Source organism: Prunus persica, chromosome G1, assembly GCF_000346465.2.
Source record: "Prunus persica cultivar Lovell chromosome G1, Prunus_persica_NCBIv2, whole genome shotgun sequence".
Lineage (NCBI taxonomy): Eukaryota > Viridiplantae > Streptophyta > Magnoliopsida > Rosales > Rosaceae > Prunus > Prunus persica.
In genome coordinates, this window is record NC_034009.1 from 41,497,203 (window position 1) to 41,520,494 (window position 23,292).

The 23,292-nt window shown below is 34.6% G+C and overlaps 4 protein-coding genes across 9 annotated transcripts; 1 reads left to right on the top strand and 3 right to left on the bottom strand.

Annotated features, from left to right (window-relative positions):
* LOC18789721 (nodulation-signaling pathway 2 protein) lies at positions 923-3,188 on the bottom strand. The gene has a single exon (XM_007226685.2). The coding sequence runs from the start codon at positions 2,919-2,921 to the stop codon at positions 1,374-1,376; it is 1,548 nt and encodes a 515-aa protein (XP_007226747.2). The 5' UTR covers positions 2,922-3,188; the 3' UTR covers positions 923-1,373.
* LOC18793094 lies at positions 15,517-18,731 on the bottom strand. 3 transcript variants are annotated; one of them, XM_020554789.1, is made up of 4 exons: positions 18,457-18,731; positions 17,946-18,014; positions 16,664-16,880; positions 15,517-15,749 (listed from the first exon to the last, which is right to left on the bottom strand). In XM_020554789.1, exons 1-3 carry the CDS (start codon positions 18,643-18,645, stop codon positions 16,686-16,688), a joined length of 453 nt encoding a protein of 150 aa, XP_020410378.1. In that variant the 5' UTR covers positions 18,646-18,731; the 3' UTR covers positions 15,517-15,749; positions 16,664-16,685. The 3 variants fall into 3 exon arrangements, with proteins under 3 accessions (XP_020410378.1, XP_020410377.1, XP_007223716.2); XM_020554788.1 differs by having other exon boundaries at positions 15,517-15,846; XM_007223654.2 differs by lacking the exon at positions 15,517-15,749 and having other exon boundaries at positions 16,500-16,880.
* Positions 18,728-20,784, top strand: LOC18790134. 2 transcript variants are annotated; one of them, XM_007223738.2, is made up of 3 exons: positions 18,728-18,817; positions 19,095-19,196; positions 20,328-20,760. In XM_007223738.2, the coding sequence occupies exons 2-3, from the start codon at positions 19,147-19,149 to the stop codon at positions 20,560-20,562; spliced, it is 285 nt and encodes a 94-aa protein (XP_007223800.1). In that variant the 5' UTR covers positions 18,728-18,817; positions 19,095-19,146; the 3' UTR covers positions 20,563-20,760. The 2 variants fall into 2 exon arrangements, with proteins under 2 accessions (XP_007223800.1, XP_020410379.1); XM_020554790.1 differs by lacking the exon at positions 18,728-18,817 and adding an exon at positions 18,830-19,024 and having other exon boundaries at positions 20,328-20,784.
* On the bottom strand, positions 20,754-23,056 carry LOC18790215. Of its 3 annotated transcripts, none has more exons than XM_020554787.1 (6): positions 22,746-23,056; positions 22,514-22,636; positions 22,248-22,349; positions 21,620-22,034; positions 21,415-21,508; positions 20,754-21,289 (listed from the first exon to the last, which is right to left on the bottom strand). In XM_020554787.1, the coding sequence occupies exons 1-6, from the start codon at positions 22,840-22,842 to the stop codon at positions 20,852-20,854; spliced, it is 1,269 nt and encodes a 422-aa protein (XP_020410376.1). In that variant the 5' UTR covers positions 22,843-23,056; the 3' UTR covers positions 20,754-20,851. The 3 variants fall into 3 exon arrangements, with proteins under 3 accessions (XP_020410376.1, XP_020410375.1, XP_020410374.1); XM_020554786.1 differs by having other exon boundaries at positions 22,514-22,652; XM_020554785.1 differs by having other exon boundaries at positions 22,514-22,670.

The following is a 23,292-nucleotide window of genomic DNA, read 5'->3' on the forward strand; positions in this document are numbered from 1 at the left end:
CTCAGGCTCTCTGAACAATTGTCCAGGTGAACAATTTTCTGGTGACGTCTTACGACATCGGCCTATATAAAATATAACGTTTGGATGGTGAGAGACTAAGAGAGCATCTCAAGCTATTTTTGTCATGTACCTTACTCAAGTGCCATGAAAATCCAAAAGTTAAATTTGTTTAAATGCATATTCTGGAGAATAATCTTCCTTTGCCTACGTTATTTGTCCCATAATTAGGGATGGCTTACACATGGAAGAGATTGGTATGTGCCAACCACCAGCACCTATGTTAGTTGTATCAATCTTTATTTACTTTTATTTTCTTGTGTGTCTAGGTTCAAAACTCAGTTTTATTTTCAAATTTTGCCATTTGAAGCTTCATCCCACTTGCTCACTTTTCTTTATTTTTATTTTTAAAATATGGCCAATATGGGGTTCAGTTCAGTCTATGGGAAAATAGTCTTAACTTGTAGATCAGAAGTTTCAGATTTGAACCCCCATGGTTACTTGGCCTTATAATTTAAACTATCGCTTGTACTTTAAAAATAAATAAATAAATTTGTTTCACTGGTTCTTAGTTATGTGTTTGCTAAAGAAAAACTCTTTTTGTGGGCTAAAGGCCAAATCAAAAATGAATTTTTCAAGAAAAAGAAAAACACAGATATACTTACACACAAACACAGGGGATAAGTTATCTGGCCCTAATGTGAACATGGAAGTACACGGGGAGATTTGAAGTCAATAGTAAATGACCAAAGCTGACAGGAATGAAATAGAATATTAACCCATTGGGATGATAGAATATGGAGAGCAATGTTTTACTAGCTTAATTATTTGCAAGATCTGTGTGTGGGAATGTTTGTTAGTAGTATTTTAAGGAAAATCAACTAAAGAGACAAAGATTATTTACTTTCCTTTCAGAGACTAACAAATTAGTTCTTTATTAACGTGAACAACTAATAATAACATTGAACATGCATATCTAACTTGCGAAGCTACATGTATAACAAGCTTTGAAAACATACCTTATATTTACAAGTACATTGGGCAACTGCCATTTATTTATATTTACAAATGTCCTTCACATCATTCTCAAGAGAACCATATTCTTTTTCTTGAAACTTTAAAAAGTCCCAAACACAACAACGTAAGACACACTTAAAAGAGCTCAACTACATTGGCTTGAAACGAAATCCCAAAATTATGTTTGGTTACAATTTTGACCAACATTTGGTTCAAAACTTTGCTACAATTTGAAAACCAAGTTGAGGGTTCTAGGGACTGGGAGCTAAATTTGGAAAGAAGAAAGATCAGTGAGAGAGAAAAGAAAAAAAAGAAAAAAAAAAAAGGGGGCTGAAGAGCAAATAAAGAAGTCGAAGAAGCTAATTGACAAAATCAGATTCTGAGGGTGACGTCCAAATAGAAGCTGATAGTAAACAACGGGACTTCCAACCTAAAACCAGCCTATGATTGCTCACCTCCTCCACCCTATAACCATCATTAAATAAACCCAACAGGAGCTTTGCCTGACAATGATTGGCAAAGCTTATTGGCATTGGCTTAAACCCTACCGCGCCTAACCACTCCGACCAAGAGCAACCCACCTCCCCGTTGGCACGATATATTCGGGCCAATGACCCGGCTATTCGGGGCCCCAAGAACACTCTCTCTACTAAGGCCCGAGCACGACTTTGCATTGGGAAGCCGGCCTCGAGTGAGTCGTATACAGCTGAGTAGTGGTACAATGAGTCCATGAAACGGGCCACAAAGCCTCCGTCTCCCGTGGGCCGGACCTCTTCTTCTACCAAAGTTACCAGCCTCGGGTTTAGGGTCTTGGCTCCGGATAAAAAGGAAGCAATCGAATCCGGAGACCGGTAACCAAAATGTGGGAGGTTTAGCATGCAATTGATCACTAAGGCCTCTCCTTTGACCAACTTGAGAGCAGACGGTCGAAATGTCTCATCTGAATCCAACCTACATTGATGAAACGAAAACGGTTGACCAATTGAGGCGGCAAATGCGGTCAAACGGCGGCCCGTCTCTTGGATGGTCCCGATTGATCTCCTCCCACTCCCACTCCCACCCCTCGACAACGCCGTGATCCTAAGATGCGGGGTTGGTGGGCCATCCTTCCTAGATACCAAGGCCTGCATCAAAGAGGCCCATTGGATCCCCTCCATGATGTCATAGTCCAGAACATGGACCCGCCTATCATGGACCACAGCCTCTAGAATCGCCTGATTGGCTGTGAAGTGCCCAAACTTAACATATGGCGACATATCCTGGAGCAGCTGAAACGCAGCGATCACGTCCGTCGGATGGTGTCCATGATCTCGGTGGGTCCCATTCCCAATCAAATGCTTACCCTGAACACCCCCGGCGCCTTCTAGCAAACCCTGGAGGGCCTCAGTAAAATACGCTGCCAACCTCTCCATGTTAGTACCGTCAGTTGGAGAGACTAACTCCTTGAGCCGAACCAATATCACCCGAGCCAGATCTCGGCTCTTGTTTGCGCCGGTCAGGGCCTCAGCCACCGCCATCAGCAGATGGACCAGCCGAAGCCCCTTCGAGTCCTCGCCGTTAGCGCCTCCGTCTTCTTCCGTTAGCATCATAATTTCGCCCGACGACGTGGTATCGTTAGACGCTTCTAATTCGTGAACCTCGTCCTGCGCCGACGACGAGTTCAGCTCAGTGCCTTCCTGGTCCTCCATCATCGACTCAATGAGCTCGTGGAAGTCGTCGCCGGCGAGCTGGTCCGTCGGAGGCAGCGCGTCCCAGTCGACCACAGGCGACCAGTCGTACCAGTGATCGGAGGACATGGTGTTGTTGGTGGTGGTGCTGCACCCAGATAAATCCAGATCGAACGCATGCCCACCAAGTGTTTGATCAATGGCCATAGCCATAGCTGAACTCAATAGCAACTGGGTCATGCGACTTGGGTTAATGGGTCTTAGTTGGGTGATGAAAAAGTGGTAGATTTAAAGGGGGATTGGAGAGAAGGAGATAGAGCAAGAGACAGTTTGGAGTATGTAAGCTAATAATTAAGAGTTTAATCATCGACTAATTGATGGGCTCATCTGATCATCAACCCAAGCTTCAGTTTGGTTTTATACACTGCAGGTCTTAATCAGGCTTGATTAATTATATGTTTAAAGACTTTTTGCTCTGCTGCCCCCTAAGTTTTAACATTCTTAACTTTCAACCTCCTAATTAATTTAATTTAATTAAGTAATTGGGTTTTGAGTATCTTTTTTAGTTAATCATTTCATTTTAATATTATTATTTTTTACTTCAACGTATTATATAGGCTCTCTCCTAGCTAGCAGCCTAACTAAAAGATACTTTGCTGGTTTAATTAAATTATTTATTTTTACTTGATTCACTTTGCTGAGGGGATAGCTCAAGAATCAGTGATAAGAGAATCCTTGGCTCTTTCCCAAGTTTACTGAATTAATGCGTGTGGCCAACACAAGATTCGTTGCATCCATAGTTTTCAATCACAATTTAAGGAAAGAAAATTTGAGAAACATTATGATGCAACAATAAAAGTGCGAATTACAATTCCTCCAGGGTTTTGTGAAAACAAAAGTTTTTTTTCTACTTTTTTTTTAGTGAATTAAACTTCAATTCAAATTCATGACATCGTTTTGGTTTGATTGATGTAATCGGATTGGATGAGGTTAAATGTTCACCAAATACAACTCTTTCCTTTCCACTCATTATTAGGTTCAATTAGTTTTTCTACAAAATATATTCACATATTAAATGGGTTTCAACGATGCTGAAATTAGATGTTCATTCGCAAAGTTGTACAATGCAAACATGCATTTAATTTGAATAGTACTCTTGTTACTTGTTGGAAGTTCATCTTTTCTACTGAACATTAGACTTATGATTATCATTTGTATACATTGTGAATTCACAGTGAAGATGTACTTGTTAATTTATTGAATAATTATTTTCTTATTTTCTTTATTTTTTGTCAAAAGTCTCCAGAAAGTTGATCATCATTTGACAATTTAAGCAAAAAAACGACACGAAACTAATGATGTCTTATTCAAACTAAGATTAAGAACTCTTTTTATTGAAGTTGAGAAGATTGCATATTGAGACTAGCTAAATCAAATGAACCCTTTCTTTTTCCAAAAAAATTAATTTACCTAATTCAAATATTACTGTATTTCTTCAGTTCAAATCCTAATTCTCTACATAAAATAACATAACCTTTTATCATTTCAATATTTTTAAATAATGATGTACCTTTTTATGATACCAGCATACCAAAAACGTGTACAAAGAGAAGATCAATAACAGAAAAAACGTGTACTTTTTTTTTTCTTATCTTTTTTCAAATTCCGAGAAAAAAACCGTGTGCGAGGGAGTCTAGCTAGCAAGTTCCTTTTTCTTCAGTCAATGGAGTCTAGCTAACTAGTATTATATACAAGATAAATGAAAACATTTTTCCTCAAACTTCGATAAAAGTACCACCAATAAACAAAACAGATATTTTCTGTCAGATTATGTACTCAACAACATGTGCTTCCCAACGGCAGGCCAATTTGAGTAGTGGGTACAAAGAGATTTAGGATAAATCCTATATACATAATCATTAGTAACAGTCTTGATCTCTTGGACTACAGGGGTTCAAGAGATTTGTGGTCACTCACCGTTGGATGTAAATTCAATGGTTCACTCACTCTTGCACTCCTTTTAAAAAACTTTTTTGAACCATTGGATTAATATCCAACGGTGAGTGACCACAATCTCTTGGACTCTTGTGGTCCAAGAGATCGGGACTGTCATTAGTAAATTCTCAATTAATTTGTAGTTTAGTAATATTTTCTTTGTAATATTTGATGAGATATTAAGTTCAAAACTATTTTGCCAACAGGGTCTATCTTAATGAAAAAGAGTTTTAACTTGCAGACCAGATGTTTAAAGTTTGAATCTTCACGACATCATAGTTGTGTGTGTGTATGAGAAATCCTCTTTCTATCTATCTAGTTTAAACTATTGCTTCGCTTGTACTAAAAAAGAAGAAGTTCAAAACTCTTCTCTCATATTGATTAAAACTTTATACGCAATCTACATGTATTACGTAATTAAACTCACGTACATTCATCCTCCGTGAGAATACAAAAAAATAAAAATAATAAAAATCTTGGATTGGGAAAGTGTTGAAAATAAAAAAGTATAATGGAAAAAAGTGGAGATATGAGAGAAAACAAGTGCATGGCAGCAAAATGAAGCTCCCGACAACCAATTACTTCAGGAGAGCGACCACTTAAATTCGCGTAGAAATCATCAAAGTGAAAGCTCTGTTGCGAAAAGGGCTTTTGGACAAAGCTTTAACCATATACAGATTAAACTCGACAACACATGAAGCCTTTGTTTGTGTCACTTACGATTCAGCTGCTGCATACAGTTCAAAAGCTTCCTCTCAGAGTTTGACTGCCCTGCTTTTTCACCATATCAGCATCCTTGCCACCTCAATCTTGCCGGCTCGACCGGCTCAGCTCAACTTACTTCAAATTTTTTTGGCGAGAAAGAGATGGGATTTAATCAGTCCAAAACAAACAAAAAAAATAGAGAGAGAGAGAGAGAGAGATGGGTTTTTATTAATTTGAATTAAATAAATTAAGGCTTGCTCAATCTTGATTTGTTTGCTACCCACTGAGCCACTACGTTCGCTTTCTTTCACTTTCAATTGCAAATTTTACACTGAGAATGTCTTGTGTGTTGGTTGGATAACACTAAAAGGCTTCACCACCTCATGGGGTCTTCTAGGGCAAAGAAACATGGTTGGGTGAGTTCATTTAGGGCACCCGGCCTTTGGTTCCCTATTATACAATTTCACATATTATGTTGTTACTTTATGAATTTGAATTGTAAATTGTTGATTAGGTACCTTATTATTTAAATGGATTGTCTAAATTCGAGTTCGATAACATAACATGTTATATGAACTGACAAATAACACTGTGATTCATCAATCCAAGCACACACAAATGTACTCGAATCAAATACACAACTATATTTGTATCATAGGCGCCACATCTTTATTAGAAAGTGTATATTTGTTTTCATACAAATAATTATATATATTACTCACTATAAAAATAAGACAAAGAGTTGCCCTAAAAAAATTTACACCAAAGGCATGTCTCTCAACATGGCACAGAGGCTTTGATCACGAGTTTTCTGGCACTTTATTAGTGGTTCTCGGTTTAAGCCCACATGGTATTCGTGCGTGTGAGTTTTCCTCCTCTCCTTCCTAACTTCAACAACAACAACAAAAATTTATATATGCTAAATTAAGAAAGGACACATACGAACAGTTAATTTAAGATGTGGTGATAGTTAAAAGGATGAATTTGTTGGTTTAAAGTTTAAACAGACACTTTAGAATTTAGCATTAGAAAACTTCAAGCAAGCGAAGAGACATGTTTACATCTATAAATAGCTTTCAAATGGTAAACTTGATCTTCATCACAATTATTATCATTTTATATATTCTTTTGAGACAGATATTTTTATTTTCTTATATAACTTGCATGTGAGGTGCATGCCATATTTTTATTTTCTATTAATTTGTTGTATCTGATGGTGAATCATTACTAATATGTGAGTACTAAAAACTTGTATGATTAAGGATATGTATACCCATTTTTAAACAGAAATTAACGCATTTAACTATGATTTTAGTTTTAGGATTAGAAAAAAAACACAGCATGACCAGGCAATTTTAGAAGTCATTACTACTTTACCAATGCATGCCTTAACTTTGTACTGTTAATTATTTTTTTCAAAGCAAATTTTTACCTCTTAATTAGACCCACTAAAGATTCATTTTGTGTACCTACAAGTCACACATAAAAAAAGAATCCCTATTGATTGAAAAAACAGAATTGGTTTTTTTTTTATATACAAGCGATATTGAGATAAAGAAATTCGAACACAAAACTTCAAATGCATGAATAACTGCTCTTTATCACTTTAACTGCAAGCTCTTCGTATGGATAATTGTTCCAATTTGTAAATCCCTCATGACCAACGAATGGAAGTGATAGTTGCTCAATAAAGTCAACTAAATCCATGGCCAGGATTTTTGTAGATGAAGTCGCAAGCAGAAAGTCAACAGATGGATGTGGAAAGTCAGCATGGCAATCCTTTGACAAAGACAGTGACCCTTCTCTTATAAGTGTATGTTACTTTGATGGAGAGCATAAATTACGGATTCAATGAATTACGTCATAAGTGACCTAATAAACAGTTGCATGATTGGATCACAATTCTATTATAATATCCAGAGGCCTGCATGTTTCTGAAAGAGAAGCACGCGCATTCTTCGGGGACGCTAATCTCAGACCTACGGGACGGCAGAGAGATAGGTCAAAGAGAGTTAAAACATCAGTTTTTCTCTCTACGTTTTATTTATTTATTGTGTTTTTGAATGAGAGGCAAGTTCAAGATAAAATTGGAGACACAGTTATTTGCATATATATATATATGAATAATTGTCAGTTGTTGATGTTGCAAGTTTTATTGTTCATTTTCAAATATGTATTAGGGTCGGAATGGATTGAGTGTAGAAAATAAATATCTTATGTTGTATTGATTTTTTAAGAAGTAAAAATTTTACGCGCATATATGAATAATTGTCAGTTGCTAATGTTGCAAGCTTCATTGTTCATTTTTGAATAGTATTATGGTCAAATTGGACTGAGTGTCGAAAACAAATATCTTACGTTGCATTGAATTTTTTACTTAAAATTACATTATTGAATGTCGTAACATATTAAATTGAAAATTATATCGGTATAATGTAAAAGTACAAGTTAAATTGGATATCGTAACGTATTAAGTTGGAAATGATGTCGTTACAATGTGAAACCAAGGTTGGGTCAAGCGGGAACAAGCAAATGTAAATAAAAGGTTGAAAGTGGTAATACCAGTCATGCATTTGTTGGCTATGTTACGTATATCATTTTATTAAGCAATTTGTTTTCTAGTTTTTCTTTTATTTGGGGTCCATTGCGACATGTGTAGAGATTGGTACTTGACAAAATAGGTTAATTAGTATTTGTAGTTAGACCACCACCACCATATGATTAGCACATAACACTTTCAGCATCATGTCTATTTGTCATCATTCACAGTTACAATAGTTTTATAATAAAATTTACCAAATGGTTTTGACACTGCTTTTTACACTAACAATACTTTAACAACATTATTTACCAAACATGAAACTGCTTTATTTCATAGTTGAATATTTTCAAAACATAGCAAAAACATCTTTTTAAAAAAGTGACAACAATCCTAAACTGGCCCAAAATACAATAGAGTTGTGCATATTTATGTTGAATGCATGAATACCCAAACGTCCAAATTTGACTATCCTCATTTTCTTTAGATGGTTTAAATTCATTCAATCACTAATTCGTAATATAACAGTCTAATAATATTTCTCTTCTCAATATTAGATTTCAATATTGGAAGAGATTATGAACTCAAATTTTCCAATTCATAAAATTTGGCTTTGTACATTGATGGAGAATGGAGGGTGACGAGAGCAACATGGTAAGAGCCATTTTATATTAACCCAAGTCAAAGCACTCCATTATTGGCCGATTTACACAAATATATATGGACGTATACGGAATAATATATTGGTTCTTGAACTTAATTATTGTCAACTCCGATCCAATAATTAAACAATTCACCCAATACAAATATGCAACCGTATATACCCCAAGTTATACTGGAGAGATGTAGATTCCTTGTCGGTTCCCATGGCATGAGATTCCCTTCAATACAATAATATATCAATCAAGAAGCAAATTATAGTACAATACTAGTACATGCATATAGCATGTTCATATATGATATATCCATCCATTTTAGTTCTTTACTTCAATGCAGGTGGCAAAATCTGACCTCCCCCTTAGTTTTTTTGGTTAGGAAGACCCCAGGTCAACCTCTGAGCACATCAAAATGTATGTTTGTTTCTTTCCCTTTCTTTTAGGCCAACCTTTGTGTTCTTCGAAATATAACTTTGTTTCTAGCTTTTCATATGCATCATTAAATCATTGTGATATGTGGGTTATGAGAAAAATTTGTGTCACAGTGTTTTTGTCATGCACCGACCATTTGAGTGATAAGTACCGTATAGTAAAACTTATCATGCATTATAAAATTTGAAAGTGACATCAAGCGCAAAACTATGAATGAAAATCAAAATGGGGTGTTTTTTTTTTTTTTTTTTTTTTTTTTTTTCCATATGTTATGTATGGATGGTTTATTGACTTTTTTCTTAGAGCTACTAGAGTGGAGTTTGCCAATTTTTACTGGTTGAGGTGACCTAATTTCCAACAAATGGAGCGGACTCCTTGAAATTTAGCATCAAATTTCAATGTTTAAAATTTTCTGCACTTGGCTAGAGCCCATCCTAGTTTAAAGATAGCTCTACTTTGCGTGATATGTTTTAACTAGACAATACCTGACACATGATATGAGCACTCGCGACCCAAGTTTTTCTCGTGGGTTACACTTCTGCATAACGCAGAAACATGCTACTGACTTAATGTTGAAGGACCAAGTGGTCATATATGGCCAGCCAGCTCAAAAGCAATTCCTGAACCCAAAATATTAATTAAGTTTTGAATTAGTTAAACATGTTAAGGTGGACTGATTAGCTTAATCACGGGTGTTGATGATTTCAATGGATGGAATGAATGAGTCATAAATCGGGTACTGTTCCTCAAACAACCAGCAGATCATCAGCGCAAACAAGCTCATAGGTTTGATTAGTTAATTAGAAGAAGACATTGGGGAACTTGAACTTTTTGTTTTTCAGTTTGTCTTTGTTTGAGCTTCGCTGTGCATTTAAAAGATATTAAATTACATACCCTTGCTCATCCAATAAAAAAAAAATCAGCTGCTTTATATATAATTGATAAATAAATTAAACTGAAGCAGAATTTTGTCTTTGCTGCTTGATCTCTGTTATTTTAAGTTGTAATTATGATGTGGGTTTGATGCATCTTTTGGGCCAAATTAATGAAACTCCATATTTGTACCAATCTTGATGATAACTATATAACATTACGTTCGTTAAGCTGACTTAGAGTGTTAGAACTGAAGTAGTTGATAGAGAATTAATGTCTCCAAGCTTGTAAGGGTATATATATATATATATATATATATATATATATATATATATATCACCCAATTTTTAACCATATCATAAAACTAGCTATAAAGTAGGACACACAACATCAACATTTCTTACATCTTCTTGGAAACTACATGCAAATCACCACAAATTGAAGTTATAATTCCACATTTAGGGTTTTCAAAGTTGCTAATTGGATCAACATCTGCCATCTGTGGAGCTAACATTGGATGGTGTTAACCATTATCAGAATTAAGCCATTCCATAATCAAAGTCAAGGCATTCATTGGCCTATTATTTCAGGAAAAAAAAAAACAAGTACAAATGATATAAAATATAATTCTATTTGTTCCTTAAACACAATTTAGGATTGTCAACTTTCATTAAAATGTTTTGTGATTTGGTATCCATTAGTATATACCAAATATGAGATGGGATTTAGCAATCGTTATTTTAAGTGATCCCAATAATAAATAGCTTAATCAAATTATTTATTGATCAAAAAAGAAATAAGCAAAATGTACAACACTAACGAACTCCATTCGACCAGCTTATCTCAATTATGGTTGAGCATAATAATGTTTTGGTCCATTTGGACGGAGGGATTCCAAATTTAGGGATTTAGATGAGATATATATGGTTAAATTATTTCTTCCGATGACTACAATTCACGTATGTCAATAAGAATGAAAGAAAAAAAACATGGCTTCCAAATATATTAATTCAATCTAACGTTTTCTAATTGTTTTTAACAAATTTAGCCTCATTATCAAATTCAAATATTCTCTTTCAAATACCTCTATCTCAATCGAGTCTAATATTTCGTTGGCCGGTTGAGTTTACAAGAGTGACGCTCATTTGAACTCGGGACCTCACTGTTTGTTCATGCTCTATTCTCATATAAATTTATTAAGCTTGTTAAGATATATATATATATATCAGAGAGCTTCCATTGAGGGATCCCTCAAATAAACTTATTTGAGGGACACCCCTTGTAGGCCCCACTCCGGATTGTATTTCACTAATCCAAACCGTCTATTTTGTAGATACTCATTCAAAGATCATCTCTACAAAAAATCACTTGAATCCGATATCATGTGACCACTCAATTGAGTTATTGAAATTTTAGTACTTTTCTTAAAGCACCGTGTTCATTGATTTTGTAAGACACAATTGGATGTCGAAACGGTTTCCGATTTGTCTAATTTTTTGTAAGGATGATCTATGAATGAATACCTAAAAAATAGATGGTTTGGATTATTGGGAAAAGAATTGTAGGGTACCCTAAAGGGCGTCCCTCAAATAAAATTATTTGAGGGATCCCTCAATAGAAGGGGACTGTATATATATATATATATATATATATATATTAAGCTACATTATATGAATGATGACAGATATGTGACTTTTATTTTATTTTATTTCAGAACTGATGATATGTGACTGTTGCCACATTAATATATACAAAACATAATGAACTATATTCAAGCAAATGAGGGTTGATTGATGAAATAACTGGCAAATCAGTGCAGCATTCTGTGTTGGTTGGAATTACCGAAAGAGGACAATAAGGAGCTCGGCAACTCCCAATTGATTTGTTTTTCTCATTGTCTTTGCCAGACTTTGTTGTGATGAAATGAAAGAATTGATAATGAAGTGAGAAAGCTACCATTTTGTTTTTGGGACAATTAAAAGCATTAAAATTTATATATGGGTTCCTTTTCTTCTCATCATGGGAAATTAAATGATTAAATACCTAACAATAAATTTGATATAAAATAATATTTCCATCATTCATAACTAATCACTATAATATCAACTAGCTATTCGTCTAGTGGTATGGAGAATGTTCCAATTTGAACCCTGCTCCCTCAATAATTTATAAATATATAAATAAAAATCTAATCCCTATAATGTGTTCATTAACCCAATTTCATAAATTATTTGAGGCTTATCATAGTTTTATGAAGGAAAAAAAAAAGAATTTATATCAAACATTAAAATCATCAAAATCTTTTATTGATTTGAAAATTATAATCATTAAATGTAAGAAAATTTTAGCGTTACTATTGAGCATGTAGACCATCAGACTAGGTTGTTCTATTTTCTTGCGGATGACCTAACTGGTGAATATTGCTCATATGTAAAATTCAAGTAGGATTCAATGAGAATAAAATGTGCACATTATATATTCCCATGAACATCGAGTGTACTTATCTTTATTATCACATAACCTAATCACGATAATAAACACTTACGTGTTACATAACTATCCCCATGAAACTCTTTTTCATGATATCGTATAACATTTGTTTTTAATTTGAGGCAATTCATATTTATCCGTTAACCGTAGGTAGGTCTTGTTTGATTAGGTTCGAAGCTTACAATTCGGGAACAGGATTGTGGGTTGCATGTTGTGTCCTGGCAGTTGCCATTGCTTGACAAATGTCAATCTTGATTTGGTTTTGTTTTTGTTTTTTTTATTTTCCCAACAAGGCACGTAATTAAGGAAGCCAACCTAAATTCTTTTAAACATTTACTGATCGACATTATGTCTGACCACGAACAGACGGGTCTCAAGCAATGATTTATGAAAAATTACGAAGAAAATGAGAGGTGTAAACTTGCAGAAATAAAAGTACTTTGTGAAGAAGCACTTATAAACATAAGTTCCTACAAAAACAGCCAAGCCTCATTATCTTCTTCATTTTCTAATCTCATCATTTGTGAAAGTACAAGCAAACCCACATAGTTAATTTGCCCTCACCCACTGAAAAAAACGATGGCTGGTGTGAGTTCATAGGCTTTGGACAATTTCCTTAATGTAAGTTTGTCCATTTTACAATGCAATTAACTAGTAGTAGTTAATCAAAGCCAAAACCACTTTGGCCTTAATCAGTTTTTCACAAGTTTCAGCAATATGCGAAGATGAGCATGACATTTCACCAGCATGATGTAATGTTTCACTTCGACAACCTTACAATATCTGAAAATGGAACTCGTTGGTCCAATGTAGTACTTTAATTTGAAACCTAAACTTAATCCAATCTTTATCAGCACATAGCTGAGAGACCAAGCAGTGGATCAAACAACATACGTACAATTTTAAATTTGGTACACGTGTATGCAACGAGAAGGTTGGAAATAGGTAGGAGAGCTTCTGGGTCTCTTCCACGTGGAGCCATAGTTTATGCTCCTAGATAATTGTTGCATGTCATGGCCACTCCTTGAATTTATCTATTAAAAAATATTTATAAATAAACCTTAACAAGAAGATTAAAGATGGAGGCAGTGACGCCACTTTGTGTGATTACTGATGGCTACTTAATTGTCTTGTTTAGCTATAATTAAGTAGTTGTTTATGTTTATGATTTTAAATTAGTTTCTAAATGGGGGTTTCAAAAGCACCAAATGGGTTTTCTATTGAAAACAGACAGCGACTTTAATTAATTAAGAAGATGCAAATTGCAGTGCTTTGGATTAAAGATCAAACAGTGGGTTGTTGACAGCGTTGTCTTCTTTATCTTGTGATGCATGGTTAAATTTGGAAGTAAGTGAGGCTATATTGTCACCCACCATAATGCTGATTTCACCTTTCAATTAAATATAAAATTCAGTACGATTTTATTCTCTTGTTGAAGTATTTAATAGCATAAGCTCTATATATCTTTATTTTTTTTAATAAATTGAGCTTAAACCCATAAAATTTGTTTTAATCCACCTACAATCCTTTTCTTTAGTTTTCTATTTAAAATACCCAATTTTTCAAATAATACCCGATGACTAGGATCCAACTAAACAAGTTACCTAATATAACTTAAAATCGGATTTATTGTATTTTTCTAATTCCAAAATTACTCATGTTTATAAGTTAATGTATTATGGAGGGTGTAACTAATGACACCCGCTTGAATTTGGAAAGATCTCCAAATAGTTGTAATTAATGGATGTAGGAACTAATTTAGAAACTTATTTGAAATTAAATATATTAAATTCCACATTAAAATGTCAGTAATCTATTTTTAAATTAATGGTGTTTTCCTTCTATGAATTACGACTAGTAATCTATTTAAAGTATTAGTAATTTAAATTCAATATTAAATTTAAGAATTAATGTTGTTGTCTTTTATGAATTATACGACTAATATGCTTTTTTATTATAGTTTTATTAATAATAGTGTACATTCTAAAACAATTTTTTTTTTTAAATGAGCCTATTTTTCCTCTCAAAATAATGTACCAATTTTTTTTTTCTCTAATAATGTACCTAGTAAAACAATACCTAGTATAATGAACCTATTTTTTTCCTCTAATAATATACCGATTTTTTTTTCTAAATAATGTACCTTTTTTTTTTCTCTAAATAATGCACTTATTTTTTTTTCTCCAATAATGTATACCTAGTAAAAAACATTTACCTAGTATAATGAACTTATTTTTTTCTTCTAAATAATGTACCTATTTTTAATTTATAAAAAATGTGCATAAATTTCAATTATACAACGTACCTATTTTCTATAAATTATTGTGTACCTATTTTTAATCTATGAAAAATGTACGGAAATTTCAATTACAAAGTAATTGACTTATTTTTGTTAATTTTTTTCTGGAAAATAATATACCTATATTTTTATACGTTTATATTTATATTTATATTTTTCATATATACATTATTGGATATGTAATTTACATTTTTTTTAAATTTGCAATTTTAAGGGCCATATGTTAGAGGGAATGACAACCCAAAGAAATAGGGTGATTGATATGCTATTCATAGGGAGTTTTAATTACAATTATGGCAGTTAATGAAATGCTTGGAATAAATTATAAATAAAATATGAAGTCTAATGGCAATGATGTAAAAACATAGGAATACTACGACCTCTTATATCATACTGGTCATTTAAGTTTGAAATTGGTTTTACACATAGATTTATAGAATGATGAGTATATGTCTAGGAAATAGAAATTATAGGGACCTATATTGTTCAACCAAAAACAAAAACTAACTTGAGTTTGGGACCAACCAAGGACAATAATGCTTGTTCACTCAAGGGTTGCCCTTGTGTTAGGAGCCAATTTCTCACATTGGAATATAAGCCGATTTTGTAGAATGTGTATTAAGATGATTTTATGTATGAGCATAATATCGAGTCAATGAATAATGATAGGTTAACAAGCCGCCTAAAAAGAGAAAAGAGCTATCATCGAGCTAGTTGGGTTTGAACCATTATAAGGTTTCAAATTGCCAAGTGGAGTTGGGCCACTTCGTAATCTTACTCTAGAGTGCCATGGACCTCAACCTCAAAACATTTTCTCAATTTTCACTTTCTTTCAAGAAAATCAAAGACACGAACGAAGCCATTATTTACTTTCCTTCCTTTTAGTTTATCAAGTTACATTAACAATATTTCTTTCTGGTTTAGACAGCAAAGCATCGAAGTAACACTGGGAGAATTAGGAAGTACAAGTGGTAATCTTTCTCAGCAACCACATGACGAGCAGCCGGTTTCTAGAACAAACCTCTACACTACTCAACAATTTAAACAGATCTGGCTTCATACGTGTTTACAATCCTAGGCTTCAAACAGCAAACACTCCCATTTAGTTTCTGGGACTAGAAGCAACAGTCTACAGATTTGTCAACAATATTCAACTCAACACTGGAAAGTTAGGTCCTACGAAGACATCAAAAGCCAATAATGTCACAGCTTCGAATGATCAGATTCATCAATGCATATTGGAATCATTCAACTAATCAACAGCCAAGTCAATGAGATTACCAATGCTACTTTATACTAGGGAGTCTTTTTGATGGAGCATATAGTAAATAAGAGTACAAGAACCAAACCTCACCTTTAAGACTTCTAACTTCTCAACTAAGAATATCAAGTTCATAAAAGGTTTTTATGAGCTTGATGATTCACAAATAATATCAAGAAAATAGGAATGAAGGATAGAGATTTGTTATCCTAGTGAGACCATGAACCCTATGCTGGGAAAAATTCTACATGAAGATGTATACTCTGCAGGTTTCTACTTGGAATAAATCTCTAGACTGTAGAAACCAGAATTCTCAGCTTAATGAGCCGTTTTCAGAGAATAAGCAAGAGAGGGGTCTGTTCTTTATCCATAAAGACGCAAAGTTTTAATTGTATCATGCTGGTTTCCTTTCTTACTCCCCTTAGATAATTAAAATATCATTTTCTTGTGCAAATGAAAAAACTATCAAAAGTTTATTATGTTAAACATGCTTACAGTTACAGTTCTTGATATGGCATTTAGCATCTTCAGTCACAAGGGGTATTTTATAATTAAAGACACAGGAAGATTTTTAAAAGGATAAGCAGCCTGCACTCATGCGACAATAAGTCTTTGTATCTTGATCTAATATCTTTTACATTAATTAAGAAACTTTTAAGTTCATACATTAAGGGGAGCGTCACAATTTTTAAGAGTTGGTATGTTCATTTCTTTTCCCTTAAACAAACTAACCTTGTTTTTTAGGAGACAAAGATCATTTGACATTTTCATTGCCGATAAGTTTTCCCTCTGTTTTGTTTAGTGAGCCATGGACGACCCTTGCTGCTGCTATGGCAGAATCTGCCCTCTTGACAACTCCCTCAAGCTCTCCAACCTTCTCCGACAATGACATGACATTTGAGTTTGTTGACTGAACTAACTTGTTCGCAGTATCCAGAGCACTGCATAACTGGGATAATTTTAAAAAGAGAAAAAAAAAATCAGAATATATACAATATTTTAAAACTCGCAGGTTGGTAATTTCTTAACCAAAGCACAAAAATTTAGTGTTACTAAATGCTCTTAACAAATATTAAAAACCACTAATAACTTTTCAGAAGCTGTCCACTGTATACATCAATCCACAGTGTACCTCAATGAACAAAACATTCACGATGCACCCAATGAAAATCAATATGTTGCTGTACCAAATAAAAAATAATGTGCTATCCTTCTAACTTTCTGTCCATACAACTTTGAACGAATTGCCAAATAGATTATGGGGCCTTTTTCTGTGAGTAGTGATTGTCAAATACATTACAGGGTGTTTCTTTCTGAAACTGTATAGACAGTACGTGCATCTAGGGGTGGGCATCTAAAGCCAAAATACCGAAACCGTACACTAACTATACCATACCATACCGATTTCATACCGTTTCATTTGGGATGAGGAGATATTCAGTACCGTACCAAGGGAGTATGGTAAGGTAGCGGTACCAGGTATTTGGTACCGATCAATACCGTACCGTACCGAATACCTAAAATATAAATTAAATGAGTGAAGCTGACAATGCATGAATATATTTTTTTGAGGGCTTATAATTAATAAACTGCCTTCTAAGAAGGACATATGACAAAACAAGTCCTTGAAAGTTTTGAAGACTTGGAACTTTCCTCATCATCCTTGCTTGTTGGGCTGTTTGAAAACTTTCTGTCCATACAACTTTGAAGGAATTGCCAAATAGATTATGGGGCCTTTTTCTGTGAGGAGTGATTGTCAAATACATTACAGGGGGTTTCTTTCTGAAATCGTATAGACAGTACGTGCATCCATGATCTGGTTTTTATCTATATTTTTGTCAAGTTTTTACATTAATTTGTATGGTGTTATGAGGTTTTTCTTTCTACATACCCAATTATGTGAATGATAATTGTAATGCAATAGATTTTACCATAAGGGAAAACATAAAAATGCTCATCCAAGCAGAATCTATATGTACGCATTTCATATCCTCTAATACGGATCATTCATCACCTTCAAAGTAAGAGCTGCCCATGAGTGGTCTGTACCCGCAAGCGCCTCGTTCAACTGCTCATAGTTCTCCTGAAGCAAACATGGTATATGGAATAAGGAACACTCCCATATAAATAAGAGAATGCAACACTATTTTTAAAATGCAGAAAACTGTTCTCTTTCAAAGCAGTTAGCAAAACCTTACAACAACATCATATACACCAACACTTTGATGAAATTAACCGAACTTGCTCATAACCTCAAAAATCCAATTTCCATATTAAGTTATGCACTTTACCCATCTGCCTATTGAACACAATACATTTGCAATAATCTGATAGCCATAGATAATTGGGTGAACAGTACTTGATGCATAACCAAAAGGTCCTCAAGTCCAAATCTCTTACTGGGTTTCCAAATTTCCAAACAAAAACGTGAAAAACCCACCTAATTCTCAAAAGGATTTTCTGTCATGCAAATGAATTCAAATAAATGAGAATCAAACAAACAATGAGATTGTGGAATAAGAAACCTGGAATAACTTGGTGAGGTCCAAGCTTTCAGTGGAGCTGGAAATAGGAGAAGATGAAGAGGGTTCATGTTGTTGTTGTGGTGGTAGTGGTGAAGCATCTGTTTCTCCCACATCGCTCAGCAGATCGCCTATACATAGAAGAGGTCCTCCTACACCTCTCATCATCTTTCGATCCTCCTTCGATTTCATTCCTCTTCCTCTGTAACTCCGTTATATCAGGTGGGCCGGAATTTGGGCTTTCCTGCAATAGATAAAGACCCGACCCGGCCCATGTAAGTAAGGACCGAATCTCAGGGCACAAAATCAAAAATTATAATCTCTGGACTCTGAAAGCTTCATCTTCTCGGCTGTGTCTGATCAGGTGAGCTTCAATTGCCGTACACTTCAATGGGTATCAATAAATTTTCAAACTTCAATCGCTATTTGTTCCATTTTTTTTGTTCTGCTTTTGCTTTGGGCTTTTACACTGTGTCTAGGGTTTTGGTCGCCCATGTCCAGCATATTAGTTTGATATTTTTGTGTTCATTTGAAACACTTTCACAATCAACATCTTCTCCAGAGCTTCATGGTAAGTATCTTATTTAGTAAAATGAGGAAGAGAAGCTACAGTTTTTTAAACTGACAACAGAGTGAAACAGGATTGAGGTGGATTGCTTCTCATAAGCACAAAGTGTAGCTAAAAACAGAACAATGGGAAGCCAAGAGCCTGTTAAGCACCTTGAGGATTGCTCAGTTTCCAAGTGAGTTTAGTCTTTCTTCCTTTACTTGTTTCCACGTTGTGCTTGAATCTTTACTATTTCTATGTTTGTGAAGTGTCACTGGTACTCTCCAAATTTTTGAATTAATCAATTTCTTGTTTCAAATATCTTTACCATTTTAGAACTGTAGTGACTGTAATTCTTATTAAAGCATTGGGAATTCATTGGAAGTTTGTGACCTTTTCTGGTTCTTAGCATGAATGAGATAAATGTTTGACAAAATGATCCATATCATGTGTTCCATGATGGCATTATGGGATTGGAAGCAATGACATATTTTGTTGGATGTGTTGAGCAGTTATATGATCAGCTAAGGTTTAACATAAGATTGTTCTACCTGTTTGGTCATACTTCGTTGAATTTTCTTTTTTAACCCTGCATATTCAATCATTTCCTGAGCTCTTGAGGGTGCCATTTTAAAGTGAGATATACTTGTTTTCCAAATCATTGAACAGTAAGATATATCAAAGCTTCTCTATGACAGATTTTGCCTATAGTCACTCGCATTTCTAACATTAACCAATGTTCTTAGTGTTATGAAGTGTTTTTCGTCACATATCACGCATAGATCTTGGAACGGTTTAGTCATTATAGTATTACATATTAGTGTTCCACATGTCAAAAAGAATATTATATAAATTGATGTTGAAAATAAATTAACTGATTTCTATACACAACTTGTTTTGACCTATCTACTGAAACTTGTTTTCACAATTGCCCTTCAATATCGAAGCTATCCGTAGTTCTGTGCTGCTTTGTTCCTCATTTTTATGGTTGTTTATGGAAATTGAGGCTTCTCATTTTCATTGTTTATCTTGTCCCATGGATCCCTGCTTTTTCATGAATGAGAAAAATGTCGAGGCATTCATTTATTAGCCCTCACTATTTTGTATATCTTATGAACAATTATGAATAAGATTTCTGGAATTTTGTTCATTCTGTCATATCATTTGGCTTAACTTCAGTACAGCATATCAAATTCATTACACAATAGGTTCATAAGCTCTTGCTCTTTTTGGCATTGTAAAGACAATCTTTCCCGGTTTCATCTTGTCCTGGTTTATTTTTTACCTTGAAGAGTAGTTAAGTGATACTCTACATTATTATCTGCAGCGCGTTGGGCACTTGGGTATTTTCAGTAGCTGGGGCTTTGCTAGCAATTCCAGTAGGGATAAAAAAGAAATCTTTAGCGCCACTTGTGTTCTTTGGCACAACTGGTACCATGCTTGATATTATTATGGGAATCACTCAGTGTGAAAGAGAACATGCAGAACGCCAAAAGCAGCTCTTAGAAGCCCAACATTCTGCAACTGATGCTTCTTTTGCTGAGACTGGAGCCGAGTCCTAGTCTTGTGCATATGGAGCAATAGGCCGCATTCTTGGCTGCTACCATTTTCTCTTCAGATTGCTTTGCTGTTAAAGCTAAATCTCTTTCTGTAATGATGGCTCTTTGTTTCTGTTCTGAGCTTTCTTGTTTCATGGGTTAATAATCACTCAGAAGTTGTTAATTATGAATGAGTTCATGCTAGATCTCTCTCGGATGAAACTTCCTTGTGAAAATTGCATTGAAGTTGCACTGAAAATTTGACTTATGAACCTTAATTGTTACAACATGAACATTAAATATTATCAGAAGATCATTTGGTTCTGAAGCATCGCATCTGCACAGAAACCATTTCAAACCTCCCATTTTCCTTATCCAAACCAGCATTTACATTGACTTCAAATCTGAAAGGGCTGTTCTTTCCTTGCTGCAGTAGTGTTTTCAGAAGAATCAACCAAATCCCATAGAAGTCCATATTTTCCTGAAAACAGTGTTTTCCCTTTGTTTCCAAGCTCTTCTTGTGTACATCTGATGAACAAGAAACCAAAACTCCTTTGTCGGCAGCAGCTTTAGTTTGCCCGATGCTTTTTGAATTATGTGTGGGAATCTCTTTCAAATCAACTTCTCCAGCATGCTTTCTCCCCCTATAGCATGAATAGACTCTTTCAGCCTTGATGTTCCCAAACAAGAGCTCTGCGGCCTTGTTTCTGACCAGGAGTGGCGCATAATCCGATTCGTCCCATACATACAACTGCAGATGGATCAAGAGAAATAGCCATGCTTAACATGCATATAACAATCAAGAATTCAGAAAAACAACCAGACTGAAACAAATCATGGTTGAAAGGTTAAACTAGAGGGAAAAAAAGTTCATACCATGAAGGGCTTGTATATGAGGCTTATGACATGAAGGCGGTTAAAGCTTTCCGAACAATAAAGTGCAACTCCATTCTGCTTAAACATGTTCTCACTGCAGGGAAATGCACCAAAGAATTCACCATTGACATTAATTCAGCAACCAAAATCACACATTGCCATGGTACCAAAGCATAAGAAATCTCAGATGCTCTGATATCCATACCTGTCCAGCTCCAAAGGGGAACCACAAAGCTCGCAGCCTGTACAAATGAGATCTGTTGCTAAACCGCCATCTCCTGTTTTATATAATCTCCTACTGACAAACATGTCTTCCTTGTCAAGTAACTCACATTCAGCAGGAGATGACAAGGTAAACGGCAGAAAAATTTCAGCAACGGATGCATAGAAGACGGCCTTGCAAGAATCGGGTAGGCGTGATAATTGCGAAAGTGAGAAACAGTCCTTAGGCTGTTTCCTCTCTTCCGGGAGCTTCCAGTTTCTTGAGAGTTGCCCCTCCTGCAGCTGACAGCCATGGAACTCATGAGTTGTGTTGCTCTTCTTCACCCATTCTACTACCTTTCTAAGCTTTTCTTTTGTTGCTATCCCAACTCTACACTCCTCTATCAAGTCATTGACACCTAAATATTAAAACAGCAACCTCTTACACTTTGGCCTCAAAAAGTTACGAGCATGTAACGTCTTTTGCCAGACAATCTAACATGTTATGTTGTCATACTATCAATCAAGATTATTCTTTTTGTAAATTCTTTTCATAAAAAGAAGATCTTGATTCACAGCCTAACAACATGTCGGACATTACACTCTTTCAGTGATTTGTAAAAATATTATACCTTTAGTAAGGATGGAATCGTAAGGGTGAAGTAGACATTGTAAGGATGAGTAGTGGTGTGTTCTGGCCTCAACAACATCACCATATTTTGTTATCTTCACATCTGAAATCAAAATACCACCAAAAACAAATTAGACAGTGATTAATTGGCAAAGGCTAGAATGTATATATCAGAAAGAAAATTCAAATGTATAAGATTAATTGGATTTTGAAAATAAAATAAAATAAAATATAAAGATTAAAGCTTGCAGTGGCAGCTTTACCCACTTTGTAACAAAACGACGTCGCCAGCTACAGCCATGGATGCTATTGGCTTCTGCCATAAGGATACGGAGAAGAACGGTCTCGTCTCATCTCCCACTTGGATATCCGTTCGGATTACCTCTCCGCCTTTTGACAATTTATACTTTGAGAAAATAAAATTCTTATTTTAAAAATATAAAAAAGAAAAAGAAAGGAAAGGAAATAGCAGACAAGAGAGTCCAGAGAGATACGACACCTGAAGAGGAGTCGTTCTGTGGACGAAGACGACAAGCTGAACGTAATCGCCGACGTGAAGCGCCGCCTTGGACAAGTCGATGAGCGGTCCGTACCATCCGATAACTGACGCCATCTTCTTCTCTTTCTTAGATTTTCCCGCGAAAACTTTCGGCACCTACTGTTTGGCTGCGCAATTGGACATCTTAACTTTTTCTTAGAATAATATTTTTTAAGACCAAAAATATTTCTAAGGTTTATAGTTTTATAATTCTTTTTTCCGAAAAATATTAATTTTCTAATATTCATAGTTATATAATTCTTCTTTCTTTCGGAATAAATCTTAAAAGATTAATGGGATAATGAGATATCATAGGGTTGGAAAACCGGATAGAAAAAGGATTCCAATAAAATAAAAAATAAAAACCTCTTTCAGAAAAATGCATTTTTAATTAAATTTCCAAATAACTCAAAGTTATCCTTTCTTAAATGAATAATTAAATATTTTTCAAGAAAATAATTGATTAAAATGTCAGTAATAACATTTTTCAAGAAGTTTTAAACTGAAA